Here is a 16,025-nt window from a genome sequence, read left to right on the forward strand (position 1 = left end):
TGTGACACAGCTTAAAGCTGATGTGTTAGATTGGTCCCTCGTTAGCTTTAAGTTGTGTCACATCATCATCCATTAATTTTGTTAACTTATATTTAACAGAAAGGACCAATCTGACCCACTATTTTAAAAGTTAGGACTAATTCAAAACACTTTTATAACGAGGGACTAAATTGAGATTTTTCAACCAAAGTGAGGACTAAATTGGCTATTAAACCTTTTTATTATAATAGAAAAAATATAACTTAAGCCTAAATTATAAATAAAAGATAATATTAAACTAATTAAAAGATAAAGATAAATATAAATATGAGCATAAGCCTTGTTAATTTGTTGTTGTTTTTTTAATAGTTCAAACACTTCATCATCGATCTTCTCAAACCCTTGAAATAAAAAGTCGCTGGCAAAGATGATGCACATGACCTTTTACTGGAGCCGGAAGGTGAATCTCCTGATTGATTCCTGGCAGACCGAGGATTGGACAGATTATCTTCTCACCCTTCTTGCCTGCCTCATGGTTTCCGCTTTCTATCAGTTAATTGAGAATTGCAGAATTCGCCTCAAGCTCATTGGTGCTGGAAAGCCCTTCCCGTCAGAGATCCAGACCCCTCTGTTGCAGCGGAAGCTCACCGGAAACTCACCGGAAACGGGGTCAAGTTGGGCGTGAAGGTCGCTGGGGCGATTCTCTTTGGGCTGAGCTCGGCCATAGGGTATTTGTTGATGTTATCGGTTATGTCCTTCAACGGAGGGGTCTTTGTGGCCATAGTCGTGGGTCTAGTTGTTGGTTACTTTTTCTTCAGGAACGAGGGTGAAGATTCCATTTTAGTAGACACTTCTTGCGCCTGTGCTTAAATTCAGTCACTTTTAAATCTTTCAATCTTTTCTGCTGAAAATCCTAGTTGTTGTTTATTATTCCCTGTTTTAATTTAGCCCTATTCATTATGGATATGTAATTTCTTCTATGGAATTATAATTAACTGTAACTGTAATAATGGGAAGTGGGAACCCTTGATTGATTCTAAAGTTTAATATATTTTTCTGGCAGCTTTTTATTCCCAGGCAAAAAAAATTACACAAACCCTTTTATTTATTTATTAGGTAATAAAAAAAATTCTTTATTATGTTTGATCTTAATTTTTATTTTATGTGAAGATCTTTTGTTTTATTAAAGTAACTTTAATTGTTTTTATTGTAATTTTTATTTTATCACATTCTTAATTATACTTTTCTTTACAATTTATTTAATATATTAATTTGTTTTTGAAATACACATTATATTATTTTTACTATTTTTATTTGTGTTGATTTTTGCCGTATAAAATATTATTTTGATATTTTTTGTTTATTTATTTTTATTTTATACTCATTATTATAAGTATTATTTTATTATTGTAATTGTATAAAAATATTTTATTTAATTTAATGTCATGAATCTTATTTATTACCATGAGATGAATATTTGCTTTTTTATAATTTTTTAAAATATCTTTTTTATTTATTTTATTAACTTTTTTTCTTTAAAGTGATAGAGATAAAAATAATACAAAAGTTATATATATATATATATATATATATATATATATATATATATATATACTACAATGTTACGTTTTATTATTTTTTTTTAAAATCACTATAATGTTAAAATTTCCGATAAAATTTTAAATTCCTTTTGAGTTCTATATTTCAAATGTTTTTTACATATTTATTTCAATTAAAAATATTGATTTATTATATTCGCCTATAGTACAGAAAGATGTTTACAACTAGTATATAAAATCCGTTAAGTAGAAAAAAGATATTTAAATGAATATTCCAAGAGCTAAATAAAATTTTCTTCATGAATGGGATGAGAGCAAATATATTTGTAAACAAGAACGTCATACTTAAATGTCTTTAATTAATATTTGATATATCCCTAGAAAATTTATACTTTGAATATAATTTTAATTATTTGATGGAGATTTTTCTGCAGTTTTTTTACAAAAAAATTAATAATTTTTCACCTTTTTTTCATTCGTTAGTAATTCCTGTGAGTAATTATAGTTACTGTAGAATTTTAAAATTGGATGAAAATTTCTTGTAAAATTTTCTATAAAATACGAAAAATATCCACAACAAATTTTTATGAAAAAAAAAATCGTAACAATTTTTCTTGTAAAAAATCAATTTAAAAATCAGTAGGACACTTTATCTTCAAATTTAAATTTTACAAATAATTTTCTTACACATTTTAAATTCGCAACCAATTTCTTAAAAAAAATTTCCAACTATTTTTTTCTTGCCAAATTGAATTTGTAAGTATATCTTTTTCACAAATTATTTTGCAAGAAATTCCACAAAAACTTTCTATAATAAATTAAAAAATATATAAAATTACTCTTCGAAACCTAGTACTGTTATTTAATCCTTATATATTTTTTAATTATGATTTTATCAAAATTTAAATTCTATATTTATTGATATATTTTATATTTTAATTAAATAGACTACTTCTTAGTATTCCCTTAAATGAATATAACAGATTTAAAGTTGAATTGAACTATAATAGAAAGTAAACAAAACATACAAATTTAAAACCATAAAAAAAATCATGAGAATAAAAATATGAATGAATTAAAACAAAATGATTTAGCTTATTACTTTTGGGGTGTTGCTCCCTCCACCACCACAGCCTTCTCCCTTCACCTCTCCTTTACTATTTTGTCCCTCAGTAAAATTTTATTTTTAGAATTATTGTTTTTTAATTTTACTCATTTATAACATATTTCACTGATAACCTACGTAGTTCCTTGTATGAGTAAAATATTTTTATGCAAAGCTCAGTGATTGTGAAAAGAATTATCAAGCAATCTTCCTTTTGCTTTCGGTGCAGTACGTGGTGCAGTGCGTTTGTGGTGTAATGTGTTTGTCGTGGTTCCTCTCCAGGTACGTAGTCATAATCCTTCCAATAATCCTAAACCCTAAACCCTAAACCCTAAACCCTTCCAATAATCCTTCCAATAATCTTTCCAATAATCCTTTAACCCTAAAACGTAAAATGAAAACGAAGCCTAAACGGATGACATCCTTCAACGGATGTCATCCGTTTAAGCTTTGTTTTAATTTTATGTTTCTGTTATTATTTTATTAGATATTTTAATATTTTGATTTATTATTTTTGAATATCTTTTTAATGTATTTTAATAATGTATATTTATATTAGTTTATATTTAAATATTAAAATATTAAAATAATAAAATAATAAAAATAAAAAATTTTAACTTTAAGGATATAATTGGAATTAAAGATAATTGGGGAGGTGGAGGGAGAAGGCTGTGGAGGTGGAGGGAGCAACACCCTTACTTTTGTAGTTTTATTAGTCACTTTGGTTCAAAGAAGGAAATTGCAAAGATCTATCACTTTATTATATTCCAAAACCTACAGACAAATAATACAAATTAGAGACTCAATCAGTAAAATGCTTGTGTTTTTTCAATGAAAACTTGTGGGGCTAAACCTACATATTAAACAATAACATAAATCTGTGCAAGATTCTGCAGAATACAAAGATTTGTGCTAATGGTGGTCCCACCATTCTATTAAAGCTCTCGACTATAAACCAAACCTATAGAGATACAAATAAAATAGATACCTAAAAGTTGCCCCCACTTCCTCATAACTAGCCAAAGTAATGAGTTAAAAAATACATAGAAGATTCTTGAATGCTCATGTGACTGCTATACTCTCAGCTCAACATAGAAGTTAACCAGCTAATCAAGATCAACTGCTATTACATCACCAAGATCGGTTAGTTCTATTAGACACCTCTGCCCATGCTCCGAATGAGTTATAGCTTTCAACAGAATATCCACACAGTAAGTCACCATTTTCTAGCAAGATAGGCTGAATAACAGTTCTTGAATTCAGTACCAAAAACATAAATTTGTCCTGACTGAGTTATAAACCCCAAGGCCAAAGGTACAGAAAAAATGTTACTTAGTAAGTCAGTAGTTTCAGTTTAACCTTATTCTTGATAGGTCCTAATATACCAGGAGGAAGTTGTTCTCTTTCTGTCCAGATAATTCCTTTGTCATTTGAGCGTTTCATGAATCCATTCCACCTGAAATTAAACAACCAAATTCTCCTCATTTGTTCGAAATTAACTAGAGCCTCATACATTTGAGTACGATGACTACCAAAATGATCAATATAAAACACTTGATTCAGTAAAGGCAAAAACATGTTAAGATGAATATTGAATTGATATTCCATCTTTAAAACAATTGTTTTCTATAAAACTTAAGATTCAAATGAAGAGATTTCCAGATTTGCTGTTCCTTAATTACAAAAATAAGCATTTCCCGAAAGAAAATGTTCTGGTGTGTATTCTAAAAAGATTAAGACCGATTTTCTATAAAACTTAACATGAAATGAAGAGATTTCCAGATTTGCTGTTCCTTAATTACAAAAATAAGCATATCCTGAAAGAATATGTGCTGGTGTGTATTACTAAAAAGATTAAGACCGATTTAAAATTACCTACATTTTACTAGAGAGTGATATTGAGTACCAAAACATGGATCTCAATCAATGGAGTGTCACACATTCATACTTGGGAATGTAGACTTTCCATAATGCATGGTGATACCACTTCAAAGATTCTTAACCATAAAAAGATACAAAAGCACCCATGAAAACAAAAAGAATCAAGTTGACGTAGTGTGGAATCCCATTCCCAGCCAATGTATAATCCTACTTTATGTAGGATGTTGCAGAATAAAGAAATAGGTAGGAAATATTGTTATAATTGCAATTTTGTATACAATAAAGGATGAACTTCCCTCTTTACAAAGGGAGAACATTTTACCAAAATCGGGATCATATCTCAATTGTGTAGGACATGGGTGCAAAAGGAAGGGAATTTTGACAAAAAAGAATAAGTTTGATGGTGTATAAAGTAATTATTCCCTATGGTTTTGTTTTCTACAGAAAATGTGGAGATGTTGTGCTAATTGTTTTCCTCCTTCCAATTGTCATATAATCACTAAAAATTAAGCTTATAATTGTTCCTAATTTCTTCAATCAAAGGAATCTTATCTTACCGTCAAATAGAGAATAGCTGCAAAGATTTGTGCTAATGGTGGTAATTTAATCAAAGACATAGGACTGTATCTGTGCTCTGGTATTGCTGAGTTTGTAGTAAGCATCCGCTGCCTTTTCTGCTAATGCTCGATATTGGATAGAAGCAACCACAGTAACAAACACATTATCCTCCTGATGGAATGCATCACAACATCCGATAATTCATCATTTCAGCCATTACTGAGATAAATATATGTTCAACCATTTGCAGTAAAAGAAATGACCAAAACAAAGTATTGTTAGATATGTCATACAAGCTCTCCTGAATTCGGGTGCTTGCTCGATCTTAACTTGGTTAGCATTTCATTATACGAGTGAAGATAAAATATTTGACATATTTTTCTCCTGCAAAGCAAATAAGAAAGTTGGTATCATTAACTGTTTAACAAAATAAGAGAACAGATTCAAATATACCTGGCCACCGGATAAAAGCAACACAGCTAACTTGCCATCTGAAATAGCCTTCAACCCCATTTTCCACCGTCTCTCACGATCCTCCTGGCTTCTCTCCTCCACCGTAGACACATTGCTCTCCGGCACAGGCTCAATGACCGCCGACGGCAACCCTAGCAAGCAATCACAATTCAGCCACAGGAGGCAAACAAACAATCACTAACAAATGCACATGAAGGGAAGAAATCGATTGGATTAATTAACAAACACGCAGTCACTTATTAACATCAAAACCTTGAAATCGTAGCGAGCATTGAATAATCCGACCAATTCGCCAAAAATCTCAACTCTGCAACACGGAACACAATTAGCGAATCTGGAGCTCGGGATTCTAACCGGAGGCGAAAAGAGGGAATTGGATCGAGAAAAGTTAATTACCTCAATGTCCTTGATGAGGAGGTCAGGTTTCTCGGGGAAGAGCTCATACCAGAGGGCGAAAGCATCTTCCTGACCGAAGTCTCTGAGTCTCTCGGGGAGAGCTTGCGACGGCGGAGAAACGATGTCGTTGCCTTCGAGTCCCACCGACGACGGTTCCCTCATTTCTCAATCTTTCTTCGATTTCGATTCAGATCTCAAGTTGTGAAGAGAGAGGGAGGTTGAAGGTTTTGTTAAAGAGACAGGGAAACAGTGGTGAGGAAAGAATCAAATCGATACTCAGGTAATAAATAATTTTAAAATATTAATTTCTATTCCAGCAGTGTATTTTCCTCGGAAAAATATGTATGAAAAAACTACATATAAGTATAGTGTAGAATACTAAAACGTAGAATTTTTATATGTAAGAACGATAATAAAGAGTATGTACATTAAATAATTAAATATTTTGTAAAAACAAATCAATATAAATGAAACATAACTATTTAACATTACAACACACAAACACGATATAGAGGAGAATTGAATTGCTCTGAAATGAGTAATTAGAAAAGATGGATACAATAAAATAAAATAAAATAAAATAAAAAATAGAGAAACAAGGAAGTTGACTGATTGATGAGGTCTTCGAAGGACGTGAGCATTCTAAGATTGTTTTATCTGCCAGATTGAGCAAATTGTTTGAACAAAAGAGAGAATAAGAACAACAATAGCAGCAACGGTAGCAGCGGTTTGCCAAGGACTTTTACAGTAATCACGTCTGAGAGTTGACTTCAACTTAAGACGACGACTTTTATACGAAGCATCCAAGTCCTGCCATAGAGAAACGTAATCAGAACTAAAATCTTTGAGAACAATATTTCTGCAAAGACGTTTAGTCCTTTCAGCCGCAGAATCACTGTCCCCTAATAAGTTCCTCATAATTCCCGCTCTAACCAGTACATCCACATCCTTACCTGTGTTTACTAGGTATTGCAGAACAAGAGCATACTCTGTTATGTAGCCATCATCAGGATAGTGAAACTGCTCCAAAGCCACCATATTGCGAAACAAAAGTTCAGTACCATCATCCACTCTGAATTTTGGTATTTTAAGAACCTTTCTTGAAAAACTCAAGTTTAGAAAGCACTTACTTTCGTTGGTTTCAAACCTTATTCCTGCTTCTGACAGCTTAGTAACACTGGGAATTTGCTGCCATTGGCTACTCCTTGTAGTTTGTTTTCTTCCACATAAGTAAAAATTTCGTAACAAATCTGTGAAATGGTGACATGTTGGGATAAGATTTGGAGACAAATCTAACCTATTGAAAAAGTCAAAGTATTTAAATGTAAGCAGGATGAATGAAGGAATGTCACTGTCACCACCGCCAATAGATAGAGAAAAGAGATCGTGAAGAACAAAAAAAGGAACTTGGTTCTCAAGCAACAACAAATCATATAATATCATAAATCCAAACCATGGTGTTGAAAGATACTTGTCATATGTCTTATAGTGAGTTGTCCAAAAGAGTTCGAGTATAAATCCGGAATCCACACAGATTATCTCTACCAGTTCCTTCGGGCTAAACTCAAGTACGTCTGAGTAGCATTGACGAATTTGGAGCTCCTTACCTGCTATATAATTGATCCAGCTTTCCATACTTGTGTTGGTTCGTTCAAGAAATGACTTGCAATACGTTAGTTTGTGTCTTTCCATGTTCTGAAGATGGGAGTTGTTATGGTGATAAGGGCCTATGGAAACAACCTTTGGGGTGTAAGCTTCATGGTTGATTTGGCGAATAAGTAAAGGTACTCTGTAGATGCAGCACTCTTCAGATATGGGTGGGTTTGCTTTCTCCAGCATTCCTTGAACATGGATCACAACTTCATTCGTGTTCATCATTCTACTAATCTAAATATTAAAAAATGTAACAAGGTAGTCCAGAAACTAAAACCAGAATTAAAATGATCAAATTATCACATAATCTGACAGTAGGACATTGTGGCTGATCCATCCCTCTTTTCCCTGATCCATCTATTTATATGTCAATCACGCACCTAAACTTATTATTGTGCATTTTTTTTTTATATTTACATCATTCATTAGGCTATATTAATTTTAGTCAAGTTGTAGAAATATTTTTTTAGTCAGAAAGTTGCTGAGGAAGGGCAATAAAATGAAGAAACTATGAACATTCCATTCCAAATTCAGCAACTACGTTTAATCTCTCATCGTGGTGTTAAAATCCTAACCATAATTGTTGATTACTCCACACACAAAATAATCTGATTAATTTAAGTTCATTTAATTCAAATGATAATTCTGAATTGGTCTTCTTGTTTGTTAGACAAATAAATTATTAGATGTTCTCGAATTAGTCTTCTGTCGTTTGTTAGATGAATAAATTATTAGATGATTGTTAAGCGTTGAAATGTCTTTATTTTATAACGTGATAAAATTATACTTATTTTGCATTGAGATTGATAATATCTTTTGTAATTATATTAAAAATGAAAATGGATAATACATGATGCATGGAAAATTATACTTTATCCTAATGTTTTTTTCTAAGTAGTTGATGAATATGACTTAATTGGAAAATTTACAATCAGTGAAATGTAAAGTAAAAACGTTGAATAACTAATTAACTTGGTGGAAGAATGTGAAATTACTGTAAAAACTAAGAATGATTTCTTGACACACCTAAATATTTTAGGCTCATTTGATACTATTTTTACTTACTTTTTATTCTCTTTTTTTTAAACAATACAAAAATTTATTCTTATAATATGTGTAAAATGAATGTAAAAGTGTGTCATGGTATCATTACTAAAAAATTAACTAAAAAAAATTGTTTATGGTCATGTAACCATAAAATAGAACCATCATCACCAAGTAAGGACAGCTTAATTTGTCATTACTTTCCGTGACTATTTTATAAAAGTTTAGAAAAACTTTATTTTAAGTGAATTTAATTCATACATGTAAAAAGAGACATTCTTCTAGTGGTCTGTTTAATCTCCCCCGGTGGGTGATAGTTTCCATAATCCGTGTTTGTTTGAGTGTGGAAAAACCTTCATATGAGTGTGAACCAGAAAATTGACAAGAGAAGAACCAAATAACAAGATTTCTAACCTCTTATTATTCAGTCATGTCCACAATCTATAAATTATTGTAATATACCGTGTTCATGTACACGTTGTTTTATCTTGACTTTCACGCTCCATCTTCTACTTCTGTTATCTTTTCTGGTCTTCAAAATTCTATAAAGTATCCTCGATATTAATTTTTTTCTTGCTCATATTTCATGTACAAATTCTTTAAGTAAAAACTCAGTTTTAGAAATTGAAAAACAAGAGGCTATAGTTTAAGTAAAATAAAAAGATCAACCAATTAATAATATGAGAAACTACAAAAAAAAATTGGATGAAAGTTTTAAATAATAACAACAATCATAACTATAAGTCATAAAGGAGTAAATACATTTAATTTGTATATATGGTCATATATATATATATATATATATATATATATATATATATATATGGGGTTTGCTAACTTTCAGTTGGTACATTTTTTAGTAATGTGTACTGGGTTTTAGTAGATAAAAATATCCATGGATTCTAACTTTTAAGGTTAAGGGTATTTTCATAATTTTCATTCTCAAAACTAAAAAAAAAAAAGAAACCTCTAAACCTTTACTCACCTCATAAACACTTGTCGTCATTGACATATTCACCTTCAGGCAAAGGTTCATTCAAATCTCTTCAATTTTCCCATCTTCACTTACCTCTCTAATTTCATCATCTCTAAAAAAACCCTCCAGGCCAATTACCAATTCTTTTGGATGTCATTATGCTTGTGAAAATTAGATAAAATTATATATGACAAAAATTATAAAATGAAAACTATTATAAAATCACTTTTTGTAAGAAATTGTTTAACAACGAGTGTTTCTGATTTTTCCAGGCCAATTACCAATTCTTTTGATGTCATTATGCTTACGAAAATTAGATAAGACAAAAATTATAAAATGAAAACTCATTATAAAATCATTTTTTTTTTGTAAGAAATTGTTCAACAACGAGTATTTTTTATTTTTTCCAGGTCAATTACCAATTTCTTTAAACTTGTGAAAATTGGATAAAATTAGATAAGACAAAAATTATAAAATGAAAATTCATTATACAATCATTTTTTGTAAGATTGTTTAACAATCAATGTTTCTGATTTTTTATACGATGACAGAGAAAATGTTAGTGAGAGATATTTTTGTCTACTAAAATTCGGTACACATTGCTAAAATGTACTAACTGAAAAACAGGGAGCATTAGTAAACCTAAATATATATATATATATATATATATATATATATATATATATATATATATATATATATATATATATATATATATATATATATATATATATTGATTTGAATTACAATTAAATGTTATTTTAGAATGGTGCGATGTAATGCAAGCGTATGTGCAAAAAAAATCATTATATATTAATTATAATAAGTAATTTAATGCTTATTCACAATAAATCATTCAATTTTTAAAATAACAGTAATTATAAATAATATACAAAATAATGTATATAGATTATTGTAATTAGTGATAGTTTGAAATAATTTATTTAAACTTACCATATATGACTCAAAGCATAACTTCTAAAGATTTATAAAATTTATGAAACGTGTATTTGATTTAATAAGAAAGAGATAGATAAAAATAAAATAAACATATTACAGATATAAAAACAATTATATCTTATATGTATTATAAAAACTGTTGTATGTCATTGTTTTCAAATATTTTTTTACGTCACGTTTTTAATTGTATAGGTTATATTTTTTTATTGTCATTTAAAATAATTATTTTCAATTTTTTTATTTTTATTCTAGAAACAATAACATATAATTGATTTAGACGAAAAGTAATTGATTTTAACTTTTATTGATTTTCATGATAACAAAGTATATTAAAAATTATATTCATTAATATTTGAAAGACATTCTATAATTAGAAAAGAAACAAAATCTATTATTAAGAAAAATATCTTATGACAATTATTTTTTCGGTGATGACCATTACAGAATTAATATTTTACTCAAATTATTAACTTGTAACATTACAATTCACGGACTTTGAAAAAATAAAATGCATTTATTATATAAATTTAAGTTTACGGAAATGTTGAATCCGCGCCCCTGCCAGCTGGATACTGTCTATCAGCTGCCATAGTTAATATTCCCCATTTACCACTTTTATTTCTTGTGTTGTGCCTTTTAGTTTTTGTACTCTACATCACTTTAAATTGATGGGTGTTGCGGGTGTTGCTACCTCCGTCACCTAAGTGTTTTTGTATCTTTTCATTATTTTTATTTATTTTAAAAATATTTTATATCTTTTTATTATTTTTTTATTTCAAAAATATCTTATACATCCCTACTATCTTCAACAATCTTTCTCTTTTTATCTTTGCATTAATGGAACATTTATATTCTCAACAATCTTTCTCTTTCTCTCTCTGCATTAATGCAACATTTACATGACTCAGATTTGAACTTGTAATATATTACAAAATGTAAAATAACTTGAATATTATTTACATGACTCAAATAACTTGAATAAAGTATTTAATTTATTAGATAAATAATATAAAAATATTATTAAATACTTAAAATATAAAAAAAATTATTTGTTAAAGATTTGAAATTTATTTAGTTATTTCGTTATTATAAAGTTAGTATATAATAATAATATATTATTATTATTTACTATTAATATTATTATGTTTATTATTTTGTATTTGTATCTAACTTTTAAGTTTATAAAGGGGAAGTGGTAGAAACACTAATATTGAAGTTTCTCTCAATTTTATATTTGTAATATATCACAAGTTCAAATCTGAGTCATATGAATGCTCCATTAATGTAGAGAGAAAAAGATTATTGAGGATAGTGAAGAGGTGTAGGATATTTTTGGAATAAAAAAAATAGTGAGGAGATGTAAAATATTTTTGGAATAAAAAAAAATAGTGGAGAGGTGGAGGAATACTTACTTGGAGTGGTGAAGGGAGCATCACCCTAAATTGATTGGTTCTGAAGGAGAAATTGAGTTCTTAGATGTTTTAATAAACATGTTTAAAAGCATAATCTGTTAAGCTTGTATATTTTAAAGCAGTCCAAATTTATGTTTATTTATAACTAATATTACAAATTTTATATTAAGATTATTATTATGTTATTATCAATTTTATTATTATATATTTAAAATAAGTATTATTCTAACGAGAATATCATCACGATCCATGATTTTATAAATATAATTATTATTTTAAAAATAAATATTTATTTAATAATCACTCATATTCACTTTATTATAAAAGTTCAAACTCTTTTATGGTGTTTATTTATGGGATCAATAATAAAATTTTCAAATGAATTATTAATCTTTTATATCCTCTACTGAAATAATGATGAATATTTCTCTTATATCTCAATTGAAAATAGATTATGACGTTCAATAATTTCACATTATTTAAAAGTTAATATCAAACATAATTTAAATATTTATTTCTTATCTTTAAATACGTCTTTTAAGGATGAAACGGTAACGAATAAGCTTTAAAAGTCACAATATTCTATAGTTAAAAAAGAAAAATGTATTATTAAGATAAAACAGATTTTCAAAAAGAAAAAAATAATAATATGGTGACACATATATATTTACATTATTTAACATATATTGTAAAAGTAAAATAATCATAAAAATAGCTTTTATATTTGTAAAAGAAAAGAAAGTGAAAAAAGATAATGAAAAATATATAATGTCTAATAAATATGAAAAAAGTGTGTGTTAAAATATTATTAATAAAAAATAAAATGTATTTATTATAGAAATTTAAAATTATAGAAATTCCGAATCCGGCCCCTACTGCGCTGCGCCCCAGTTAATATATGCACGTTTTTATCACTTTTATTTCTTGTGCGTTTTGGTTTTTGTACTCTACATCATTTAAATTGCTTGGTTCTTGTCGGGAGAAATTGACTTATCACTTTGTGGTTTTTTAAGTAATCTTTGAGGCTATCACTTTGCTACATTACTTTTAAGAGATTTACATTCTCTTTTATTCTAATAGTATAAATTAAAAATAAAAAACACTTTAAATACTTGTTTAGCTATTTGTAAATTCATATTTTTTAAAAGAAATTATTTCTTTTACAAGAAGTTTTTTTCAAGTGAAAGAAATTGGATATTTTCTCGAATAATAAAGTTTTTTCTTTTACATTTGTTTTTTTAAGTAAATAACCCATCAAAAGATCACTACTAAATATGTTTTCAAGAAAATATTAACGGAATATTCTAAAAAAATCTCGTTAATATTTAACAAAAATATATCAAGTATAGAAACGAATTTAATGCATGAATATTGAAAAAAAATTATTATTACTATGGTTTATTTTATCTAATAAAAAAATTATAGGAAAATAAAAATGTTATGTGTATGCATGTGCGTGAGTAACAAATTTTTGGCGCAACGATATAAAGTAAGGAAAGGATTGAAATTTGTCTTGGTCAATCATTGTACTAAGATATAAATATTGGTTGTTGTGGATATTAAAACTATTATGAATGCGTGGTTTACTAATAACTCGGCAGGTATGGGTGAACTTCACTCCTCTATTTAACAAACCCCAAACACTGCACATTCATCGTCAATCAGGTAATATATATCATAATTCCCCACTGCTAGATTATTTCTTAATGTCATCATTTTAATTCCTTCCCCATTTTGGTTTCTGGTTTCAGAAATTACTGGAAAAAGATGAGCAATGATGATGTAGAGATCGATATTAAAAAGTTGTTGGAGAAAGGAAAGTCTCTCATAACTAATGAGTGTTGCATCTACAGAGTACCCTTAAATATTCGCCAACTCAACGAAGATGCTTACACCCCACAGGTTGTTTCTATTGGCCCTTTTCACCACGACAGCATCGATCGCCTTCGAGATATGGAAAGTCACAAAATAATGTATTGCAAGTCATTTCTTGATCGAACCCATACAACATCGGAAAGCTGGATCAGCTACATTGAAGGTGAGGAGCCCAAAATTCGCAGTTGTTACTCAGGCACACTTGTGTTCGACAAGAAGAAACTGCTAGAGATAATCTTTGTGGATTGCGGTTTTATACTTGAACTCTTTTGGAGAGAATATTATGACAATGTGTTAAGTGATGACATCAATTCTCTTTCAGCACCATGGCTAGACGATATGATGCTATATGATTTGTTGTTACTTGAAAATCAACTTCCCTTTTATGTCCTTGACAATCTCTATTCTATATCCTCCCAATTTGCGGCCAGCTATGATTCTACATATGGTCGTAATTGTAACATCCCTTCGTTCATCGAGCTTACGTATAGGTTTTTTGACAGTTTCAATAGATCCCAGTTGACTTTTGTCAACAATAACGAGATAAAACACTTCACTGATCTGATACGATTCTTTCACTTAAAACTTCCTTCGAGAGGAGAAGCAGTGTTTTCAAGGAGCAACAAATTGCTGGAACATCTTCCCAGTGCTACTGAGTTGTCAGAAGCAGGAGTAAGGTTTAAGGTAACCAAAAGTAAATGTTTGTTGGATTTGAAATTTACAAAATCGGTTCTTAAAATCCCGCAATTGCTTGTACATGATGCTTCTGAACTTGTGTTTCGCAACATGATAGCTTTAGAGCAGTGTCATTATCCGTATAAGTCCTACATTACTGATTATATTGTAGTTCTGGACGTTCTAGTAAACACAAGTCATGACGTGGATCTACTGGTTCGTAAGAGAATACTGGTGAACTTTTTAGGAGACAGCGATTCTGCGGCTAAAATGATTAATGGTCTTTGTAAAAATGTACTGCAGCTAAATTTTAGTTGCCATTACTTTCATCTCTGCGAAGACTTGAATGCTTTCTGTAGAAATCCCTGTCGTAAATTGATGTCAACTTTGAAACGTGATTATTGTAAAGGTCCATGGCAAAGCGCTGCTACAACTGCTGCAATTGTTCTTCTTGTTCTCTCTTTTGTTCAAACACTTTGCTCTATCTGGGAAGTATACAAGCGTTAGAACCCAATACCTGCTCAATAACTCTTTCCTCTTTCCTTGTTTGCTGTTTATGTTTTTTTTTTTTCATTTGTACCTTTTTTTTAGCTTTATTGTATCATGATCTCTTTGTCTTGTTGCTTAATTAAGAGCAACCTAGTTCTCTTTTTTATGTTGTATTTGGTGTGTCATTTTGCTACCAATTATTAATGTACCGTGTTTAGTAATTTCAATGCCATCAATTATGTCAGGTTTATTTTAGTTTTGTTTTTATCTCATTTCTTTTTCTTTGCAAATTATTTTATTGACATAATAAATAATTTAATCTACGTACCAATGTATACCGTGTGTTATATTAACAGATTAACAATTGAAAATTAAAGGAATAAAAGACCAATTTTATTTGTGAGACGAACCAGGTCAATGATTATATATATATATATATATATATATATATATATATATATATATATATATATATATATATATATATAACAAAATGTTAATTAAGATAATCCTAAAGATGGTTTGAGTTATATGGTGTTCTTAACACTTAAGGACTGGTAAAAACAATACATTTTTTTTGAGTTTTTTTTAGTGTAGGTCTATCAATAAAAGTGGAAGGAAGGATGTTCGACATCGAAGAAACATGTTGAAGTATTGCTCTTGACAATGCTGCCACAAATTTCTATTCATGTATTTGGTGGCCTATTTTATTATAAGAATCTGGATGACAAATTGTATCACTATTTTTTTTTTCTAATGTATGGATTCAAATGATACTTCTTTAACTTTAATTTGGCTAGGATTAGGATGTATTACCAAGGTTTCACGTAGGTAAAAACAATTATGTTATTAATGTTTTAATTTTGAAAGCCGATATAGTGGAAGCTTCAATGTGAAATGTTCGTTATTTTGTTAAGCTATTTACTTTTAAATATCTAACATTTGTAAATAGTAAAAAATTGAAGATAAGCAAGTTGATTTAGTAATTA

The 16,025-nt window shown here is 29.0% G+C and overlaps 2 protein-coding genes, 1 long non-coding RNA gene and 1 pseudogene across 5 annotated transcripts; 2 read left to right on the forward strand and 2 right to left on the reverse strand.

Annotated features, from left to right (window-relative positions):
* Positions 1 to 204: 204 nt before the first annotated feature.
* Positions 205 to 1,013, forward strand: LOC148204123 (copper transporter 5.1-like; annotated as a pseudogene).
* A 2,367-nt stretch (positions 1,014 to 3,380) lies between these two features.
* LOC148204124 (uncharacterized) lies at positions 3,381 to 6,308 on the reverse strand. Of its 3 annotated transcripts, none has more exons than XR_015784404.1 (6): positions 5,953 to 6,308; positions 5,809 to 5,863; positions 5,536 to 5,687; positions 5,376 to 5,466; positions 5,082 to 5,301; positions 3,381 to 4,099 (listed from the first exon to the last, which is right to left on the reverse strand). It is a non-coding gene; the product is annotated as an uncharacterized LOC148204124 (long non-coding RNA). The 3 variants fall into 3 exon arrangements; XR_015784403.1 differs by having other exon boundaries at positions 5,082 to 5,253; positions 5,953 to 6,278; XR_015784402.1 differs by having other exon boundaries at positions 5,082 to 5,466; positions 5,953 to 6,295.
* A 320-nt stretch (positions 6,309 to 6,628) lies between these two features.
* Positions 6,629 to 7,912, reverse strand: LOC148204125 (UPF0481 protein At3g47200-like). Its single transcript, XM_088107116.1, has 3 exons — positions 7,083 to 7,912; positions 6,906 to 6,972; positions 6,629 to 6,762 (listed from the first exon to the last, which is right to left on the reverse strand). Exons 1-2 carry the CDS (start codon positions 7,828 to 7,830, stop codon positions 6,959 to 6,961), a joined length of 762 nt encoding a protein of 253 aa, XP_087963242.1. The 5' UTR covers positions 7,831 to 7,912; the 3' UTR covers positions 6,629 to 6,762; positions 6,906 to 6,958.
* A 5,623-nt stretch (positions 7,913 to 13,535) lies between these two features.
* On the forward strand, positions 13,536 to 15,291 carry LOC124843690 (UPF0481 protein At3g47200-like). Its single transcript, XM_047320496.2, has 2 exons — positions 13,536 to 13,662; positions 13,749 to 15,291. The coding sequence occupies exon 2, from the start codon at positions 13,765 to 13,767 to the stop codon at positions 15,052 to 15,054; it is 1,290 nt and encodes a 429-aa protein (XP_047176452.2). The 5' UTR covers positions 13,536 to 13,662; positions 13,749 to 13,764; the 3' UTR covers positions 15,055 to 15,291.
* Positions 15,292 to 16,025: the final 734 nt, after the last annotated feature.

The sequence above is a fragment of the Vigna umbellata genome, chromosome 2, assembly GCF_029865625.1.
Source record: "Vigna umbellata cultivar VRB3 chromosome 2, Vumbellata_1.0, whole genome shotgun sequence".
Taxonomy (NCBI): Eukaryota; Viridiplantae; Streptophyta; class Magnoliopsida; order Fabales; family Fabaceae; genus Vigna; species Vigna umbellata.

What these genes read in the sequence shown, in the direction of transcription:
- LOC148204125 (XM_088107116.1), bottom strand. Translation starts at nt 7,830, where the DNA reads ATGATGAACACGAATGAAGTTGTGATCCATGTTCAAGGAATGCTGGAG.
- LOC124843690 (XM_047320496.2), top strand. Translation starts at nt 13,765, where the DNA reads ATGAGCAATGATGATGTAGAGATCGATATTAAAAAGTTGTTGGAGAAA.